Below are 8890 nucleotides of genomic sequence, written 5' to 3' on the forward strand. Positions count from 1 at the left end.
TAGTACATAAAATTATTTCACAAATAATTACTAAATTAATATCATCACAAATTTTGTAGAACTGGTAAATTTTGTAACTGAGGTACTAAATGCTGTTTCCTGTTAATTCTTCTTTTCTCAAAAAATAAATTGCTGTTTGTTTTCTTTATTTTATCTTTTTACCCTATAAACAAAATAAAAGATTTGAATCCATAGTGAACACGTACAGCCAGCAAGTATATATAAATGATGTGTTGTACATCTTTATAGCACAAATAATATTCTGAGTCGAATGTGATCTGTAAGGCCAATATATGTAAGTTTAACTGATATAATTAACATGTTGAAAAAGAGGATGGGTATAGTTAGAAGCATAGTCTTCTCTTACAGGCCTGAAAAGGCAATGTGTAAAAGCAACCTAATTCTCTAACAACCTCTTCAATCAAATCCTTGCAGATATGATCTTGCAAAGCCAAGCCTATTCTTCCAAGCTCTCGCTTTTCTCCCCAAGCAATGTCCCTACACACTTCCTCCACACTTTTTATCATGGCTTTGCTACTCCACATAACTGAATGATGATCTTCATCTTCGATAACTTTTTTATGTACCAACTCACTTGTCATTCTTTCATAGATGTATGTGCTGCTGATTTCTTCCTCTCCAGGCTTCTTCAATAACTGCTGTTGCTTCTGTTGCAGCTGTATTCGCCCTGCGCATAAACATGTGCCAATTACACCACATTTTGAACATCAATTTATAATAACTATAGATATGTCACATTAATGAATATTAAATAATTTTTACTCCAATGTTTATTTCAGAATTCAGATTATATATATATAGTCATTGTTAAGCAATTTCAGTCGATGCTGAGATGAAAAATTTAATGCAAATTAAGTATAAGGGAATAAACAAGTTGCTCGATATATACACTCTTTTGTATATTGAATTAATATATTTTGAATACAAATAAAAAAATTTTTCTTTTTCTTTCTCTTAGTGTTTCTTTGGGCAGGAAGTCTACCATTTTGTTTGTGACAACCATGTTCATTATTGATGATTGATGTTATTATATATTCATAGTAATTAAGATGATTAAATTTGAAGATTATTTTCTACTATAATTATGTGCAATTATTCATGATTAAAACGCAACCATAAATGAAGTATCTATCCTTATAATAACAAGAAGAGAAGGAGTCAAGGATATCCCTATTCCTTATGACCGAGGATATGTCTAGACCCAATTAATGAACATTTTGACGGAGTCATGCAATGGAGATGACCACAATGATATAACAATAACTCATGTTCCCTCTAACACACTCTGAGCAAAGACAATGTCATCTTCAAAGGCACCGCACGAATGAATGCAAATTGCTGTTTCATGCACAGGCATGAAAAGCACAAGGGCACTTTGGTTGTTGGGGGAAGAGGGCTGTGGCCTGGGTGTGGGGTAGAAAAATTAACCGATCCCTGAAAAGGTGGGTTTCTGCATGGGGGCAGAAGTGGCAGGTAAAACTTCATCAAAGGTTTGTGTGCCCTCTCTTTTCTTTCTTTAAGTTTCTCTCTCTCTCCCCCCTTTTTCTTTTGAACATCTTTTGACTGACTCATGAGACATATTTGATTTCTCACGGTACAAAATTGTGGTCCATGATCCATATGCCAAAAGTTCCGTGTAATTTATTTTTCCTATCAGAATAAAACGGACATTTGGGCTTCTCTTTAATTTTGGTTTCTACCGAGAAACTATAATAATTGTTGGGAAGGGAATATGGGAACTTTTTTTTTTCTCTATGTCAAGATGTACCATCAGTAGCCGAATACATTCAAAGGAAGATTTTAAAGTGTCACCCAAAAAAAAAAAATAATTGGAAGATTTTAAAAGAGGAATCATTCATTGTTTTCATCATAACAGATACAGTGGTAGCTGTAAATCACTTTGTGTTGAATTGGGTGTGGGGGGAGAAGAAATCAATTTGTCTCCCACTATGATGGACATGATGGTTACTTTACTAGTTACTACACCTTCTTAGACTTGGGAATCCTAAAGCTCATTGATAGAGATAGCGGTGCTTTTGGATCAAATACCATCATCGTATGTATGCATGTGTCTCCTCTTTGGCCTTAAAATTTATACAGATGCATAGAACTTTACTTTGGTATTGCTAACTATATATGCATCTTTCTAGCTTAGAGATTCTAAACATTAGTGCTACTATTTCATTAGTCACAAATAAGTAACTTTCTTAAAACTTGAGGTTTTTTATTGTGGTGAAAAGGGATGAACCTACGGATTAAGCCTATATCGAGATAAGTTTACTTACTTTCCCTTTGCCTTTGAGTAATATAATTAATAATAATCCAAAAGAATATTAAAATAAAGGAAGAAAAATTTTAATGTGAATATTATAAGGTAACTGAAAAGTATCTATAATTTTTTATATATTTTTAATTTTGATATTAAAAATAATAAATAAGAAGTGACAGAAGATAAAAGATCTGTCTTATATACTATAAAAAAATAATAATAAAAAAAAACTAAAAAGGTATAAAACTAAAAAATAGAGTTAAAAAAGATAAGACTACTTTTAGTAATTAATGAAAATCAATTCTATAATATTTATTATTTAGTGTTTCACTTTTACTTAATTTATTTTTTATAATAAATTTTAAATATTTAAAAATAATTTATTTTTATATTTTTAAATTAAAGATTAATTTTTAACTTGTTTTTAATAAATTAAACCCCACCTTTTAAATATTATATCAATCACCATAATGAAATAAGAAAGGAAATTTATCGATGTTGCCACATTCTTTTTCTCCACTTTAGTCATTTCGTACCTAATTAAGGGCCACAGAAGATAGACTACTTTTGAAAGTTACTCTAATATTTACTAAAGTGCAGAGACCAAGAAAAAGAGAGAGATTCAAGATGCGTCCATATATCTATATTACAAAAGGAAAGACAAAAACCTAATTTTTATTCCCCTCAAGATAATTCATCTAATAAAAATCTTGCTCCGGAACTCTAGTAAAGAATATTCTGCCCATAAACAAAGTCACGTATATTAATATGTGAAATTAATTTGAATTAGTTTGCATTCAAAGCCATAAAATGGGCTAGAATAATATTAAGCAAAGAACACTCATATATCATCATGCATGTGACACATCCATGCAGCATATGTTAAATTGTTAATATATTCATTCAAATTAAAGTGGAGATAATTAAGCATCCTATCTATGACTATAAGCATTTTTTCTTTCGTGGGGGCGGGGCGGGGAAATAACGAACATGTTAAGGAAACCTAAATAATAATGGACTTTCCAGACGTTACCAGAATTTGTAAACCATTAATATTGCTATTATACGCGGATTCACCACCGAGATTAAAAAAACAAAATTCAAGATAACTGAGAGAAATATACCCCACAGCTAAAATAAATAAATAAATAAAATTATAAGTAAAAATAATGAGAATTAAAATGCAAAGGTTGATCATTGATACAGACTGCAGAGAAGAGTAAGGGAGGGACTTACCGAATGAATGTCTTCCCGAATGGCAACTCGGACTGAGTGGTGAACGAGTGAACTCGTCGAGTACGGACACTGGACTCGGCTGCTGCTGCTCGCCGTTAAACACTGTACACTTCACCTCCGAAACCGTTTTGATCTTACCATCGAACTCGCCGGCAGTTTTAGATTCCTCGGGCTCAGCCGATGGCAGCGGATCCGTCAACTGAACCGCCTCGATAATCTTCTTCAGCGCCTTCAAGTCCTCATCACACCGTTGTAGCGCTCCGAGAAGCTGCCGCCTCTTCTCTGCCACCGATTCCGACGGCGCAGCTTCCGATGCTTCCTCCAGTCCCATCAACCTCGCCACCAAAGCCGGCGGGCGACTCTCCGCCGTCGGCGATTGAGGCTTTGTCGCACGAGACCGGCGAATCTCCGCGGGTAACGTCGGGCTTCTCGGCACCTCGCACGGCGATATCGATTTTCGGCCAGCGGCAACTTCGGAAGTCTTCTCCTCTTTTGATATTTCTCCGGCGGCGATAGAGGAAACGGCGGAAGAAGAATTATTCCTAGGATTCTTCTTGTTTCCTGATAATGAGGTGAAATTAAAAAAGAAAAAGAAACGATTAGTTATGTGAACGATAAAAAATTTAGCGAAGAATGAAAAGGATTTTGGTGTTTTACAGGAGAATGTTAAACGGACCGAAGGTGAGGAAGCGGCGTTGGCGGCGGCTGTTGGAACGGGAGATGAGGTGGAGAATGCCAGACATGCAGCCGATGGTCTTGGCGTGGATTTTTTCCGGCGCGTTTTCTCGCCGGGATGACGACGGTGACACTGCGCTGGTTTGCCTCTTCATCACTGTCTCTCTACTCGTTTCTCTCTCTGTGAGGGTTGTTTCATTCACAACACTGTGTGTTGGGGATGGAGGTTGTGTAAAGGGTTAACGGTTATCGCAAGAACAATGCAAGTTAAAGCAAACTGCACGTGCAGAGTTATTATTGTTGCTACTCGTCAAAAGAAATATTAAAAAAAAAAAATGAAGATGCTCTTTGGTTAGTTTCTTTTTAGATGTGAAATTGATTGAGGATAATTCACCTTTAAATAAATGAGTGGGATCCACAACTATATCTTACGGAAAGTACTGTTAATTAAAGATGTATTTTTTTTTTCTAAGGATGTTATACATCCATGTAACTAAATTGGTCCAACACTAGAAAATTCTAATATCATTAAATGAAACGTGAAATACATGCGCTCAACACACACAAAATCGCTCTTATTCAACGCTTCTTCTCCTCCACGCTTCTTTTTCTTCTCCCGCGCTTTTTCTTCTTTTTCTTTTCACGCTCGTTTACACACGGAGCGTCTTCTTCTTTTTTGCCTTCTTTTTCGCGTTCCTCCTTCTCCTCCTTCTCCTCTTTTTTTGCGTTCCTTCTTCTTCGCATGTTTTCTCCTTATCGTCATTTTTTTTGTTGTTGGTGCTGCTATATTTTTTTGTCTTTTCTTCATTCTCTCTCTGATGAAGAAGCAGTAGAAGAGGAGGAAGAAGAGTTTTGAATAGTGCATAATGAACCGAACATAGTACTCATGGTGAACCGAACACAGTACTCATGGTGAACCGAATATAGTACTTGTGGTGAACCGAACATAATACAATTGTATAGTATTGAGTGAACGAAACATAATCCATTATATAAAATCAAATTCAAACAGCTTTCTATAGAATGAACCGAATACAGTACTCATGGTGAACCGAACACAGTACTCATGGTGAAACAATTGTATAGTACTGAGTGAACGAAACATAATCCATTATATAAAATCAAATTCAAATAACTCTGCCTACAATTTACATATTATCAATTCAATTCAATTCAGTACACCTCCGTCCATTTAATTCAATTCAAATTAGCAATTGCATTGCATTCAATTCGATTCAAAATTGAATAATCCAAACTTTGTCAGTTTAATTCGTTTCGGAAGAGTAATCCAAATCGCTCTCCTGTTTACCAAAAAATTATGAACCCCTAAACACTAAACCCTAAACCCTAAACCCTAAACACTAAAACCAGAACCTTGAACACTGAACCCTGAACCCATAAACCCTAAATCCCTAAAACCTTAAAACCTAAAACCTAAATCCTAAACCCTAAACCCTGCACCCTAAAACCTAAACCCTAAACCCTAAACCCTGAACCCTGAACCCGAACCCTGAACTCTGAACTCTAAACTCTGAACGCTAAACCCTAAACCTTAAACCCTGAACGTGAACCCTGAACACTGAACTCTGAACCTTGAATACTAAACCCTAAACTCTAAACCCTAAACCCTGAATCTTGAACCCTAAACCCTAGACCCCTAAACCCTAAACCCTCAACCATGAACACGGTGAACCGAAATTAATACATGGGGCGAATCGAAAGTTTGAAACACACTGAACCCTGTACACTAAACCCTGAACCCATAAACCCTAAACCCTAAATCCTAAAACCTTATCGTCATTCTTTTGTTGTTGTTGCTGCTGTATTTTTTTATCTTTTTTCCTTCTCTCTCTGGTGAAGAAGCAGTAGAAGGTGAGAAAGAAGAGTTTTGAATAGTGCAGAATGAACCAAACACAGTACTCATGGTGAACCGAACGCAGTACTCATGGTGAACCGAACACAATACAATTGTATAGTATTGAGTGAACGAAACATAATCCATTATATAAAATTAAATTCAAACAGCTTTCTGCAGAATGAACCGAACACAGTACTCATGGTGAACCGAACACAGTACTCATGGTGAAACAATTGTATAGTACTGAGTGAAAGAAACATAATCTATTATATAAAATTAAATTCAAATAACTCTGCTTACAATTTACGTATTATCAATTAATTCAATTCAATTCAATTCATCAGCACACCTCCATCCATTTAATTCAATTCAAATTAGCAATTGTATTCCTTTCAATTCGATTCAAAATTAAATAATCCAAATTTCGTCAGTTTAATTCGTTTCAGAAGAATAATCCAAATTGCTCTCTTGATTTGAAGTTGAGTCATTTATTTTTTCGATTCAGAAGTGCAAATCAAAGAAGAAAAGAAAAAGAATAGAAAGAAGATAAATGCAACCAGATCGAAATAAGAAAACGAGAAGATGAACGTGACCAGAGGAGAACGACGAAGGCAATGCAGATCAATAAGGAAGAACGCAAGCAGAGAAGAAGAAGGAGGAGGTTTACGTTGCAGCAAAAGGTTTACGTTGAGCAAAACTTTAGGTTGCAATACGTTATATGTAGCGCGTATATAACAAATGACTGAGGAGTGGGGGACGCGCGTGTGGAGGAAATTACTTGGTTAACAACTATGTAAAAAATACATGAATGCATAACTTTTCTTTTTTTTTTTTCAGAGAAAAAATGTAGTCAATCTTAATTCTTATAGCAATTAGATTTAATATAATTAACTTTTAAAATCATTATTGTTATGGTTGCATTGGCTTTTGAAAGATAAAAAAATGATATCATACCTTGAATTTACAAAAAATACGGAGGCTTCTAAAATGATAAAAGTTCTGAAAGAATATTTTGTGCCAAATTCCAATTACGTTTCACTTTTTTACATTTTATTATTGAGACATAGTAAATTTTGTGTTATTTTAACACTAAAATTGATTAAAAACTTGTTTGAAACTCACTTATATACTTGATACTACTTTTCTAAAATAAACCAATATTTATTATTATTAATTGGCATAAAAATAATATAAAAAAAGGAGCTAGTTAGAAGTGAATTGAATAACAAAAATATTTCATTCTTTCTCTTCCTTGTCAATTTCTTTTTAAATTTTTTGGGAGAATTCGGAATTATGGTACGTAACATTTTATTTATTTCTTTAACTTTGTGTATTTGGTCTTGAGATCGATTTGTTCATGTTTCATTGTTGTTTTGTGGAGGACCATATATATGCAGTGAAATAGTAAATGACTGTGAGAAAGCAGCGAAGTTTAATTTGTTCCACTTACACCACGGGATCTCGATGAATGACACGCCGATAAAGGAAAAGGTAGCAACTGTGAAGGACTCGTTAAAAGGGAAAAAATTAAAGAAAGAAAATAATGGTCATTGATGATCGATGAATGCTTTAATTTGGCATCCAACTAAGCATGAAACTCATTATGAAATGAAATGAAATGAATTCAACCCATCCCTATGCCAGTCTTGGTAGCATATTATGCTGCTCTTGAAGAAGGATTTTTCTGTCCGTTACGCAGATTTTTAGTAAATTTAAATTATTTCGATGTCTAATCACTTGAAAATGAAATTTATTTTTTTTAAGAATTTCAGTTTTTAGTTATACATCAAAAATTTTTGTTGGACTAGTAAAAAAAAAAACATAAAAAAAAAAATAAAAGTTACAAAATTTAGAATGAAAAAAATGTAAGAGAAATAAAATAAATGACTAAATTTAAAAAAAAATAATAAATCGTCATTGACATGATCAAAAAATTTTAAAATATAAATACATTGAAATCAAAGAAAGAAAATAAAAGACTTTATAGGGAAAATAAATTGTGGAAAAGGAAATTTGCAAGAAAAATTAAAATGAAAGTGAAGACTACGGAATGAATCTTACAAAAAAAAAAAAAAAGAACTTTGAACAAGATCATAAAGTATCTGGAGATGTGATATTGCAAGAATCTTATTCCTTCCAAACTATGTTTATTTATAATCATTTTCAACCAATCAAAATTCCTTCACGTGCTCCATATATAAGGAAACCAAACGTAACTGTTCCCGCCACAACAATCGATAACCGTCTTCAACTGCTTTAATTACTAGCTTCTACATTGCTTCGATCATCGATCCTCATTTTTGACATGCATCTTCGATCTACTTAGTTTACTCTTCGATCACGTTGAGCACCTTCTCGATATAGTCCAGACAAATATTTTCGATTTGTTCATTATCAACTTTAAATTATTTTTAGTCAACAAATTGTCCCCTTGAATCGACGATTCCTTTTTCTAAAACAAAGAATGTGTCGATTCAATAAAACTTTCCTTCTTTTTTATTAAAATTTTAAGAAAACAAAATTTAAACCCAAAACGTTTGGATTTCCAACTCACACCAAATTTTGAAAACCACTCTACTTCGTCATATCCATTAAATGTGCGTCCCATCATGCACACTTCTCTATTAATTTTGGACGTTTAACTTCTTTCCAGTTAAACCCTTTCAATATCTTTTATAAATACTTTACCTTACTAAATCATTGAACTTTTTCAGAAACTTTTTCACTATGTATTCTTGTCTTCTCAATCGTGATATCACTTCACCTTTTCTGAACGATCTCTGTAAACAAGAATCTCCTTTTCTACAAATCTCTTACCGTTCGTAAGATTC

The 8890-nt window shown here is 33.7% G+C and overlaps 1 protein-coding gene across 1 annotated transcript; it reads right to left on the reverse strand.

Annotated features, from left to right (window-relative positions):
* Positions 1 to 218: 218 nt before the first annotated feature.
* On the reverse strand, positions 219 to 4570 carry LOC112754680 (uncharacterized). The gene is made up of 3 exons (XM_025802391.3): positions 4203 to 4570; positions 3527 to 4087; positions 219 to 688 (listed from the first exon to the last, which is right to left on the reverse strand). Exons 1-3 carry the CDS (start codon positions 4354 to 4356, stop codon positions 345 to 347), a joined length of 1059 nt encoding a protein of 352 aa, XP_025658176.1. The 5' UTR covers positions 4357 to 4570; the 3' UTR covers positions 219 to 344.
* Positions 4571 to 8890: the final 4320 nt, after the last annotated feature.

This window comes from Arachis hypogaea, chromosome 16, assembly GCF_003086295.3.
Source record: "Arachis hypogaea cultivar Tifrunner chromosome 16, arahy.Tifrunner.gnm2.J5K5, whole genome shotgun sequence".
Lineage (NCBI taxonomy): Eukaryota > Viridiplantae > Streptophyta > Magnoliopsida > Fabales > Fabaceae > Arachis > Arachis hypogaea.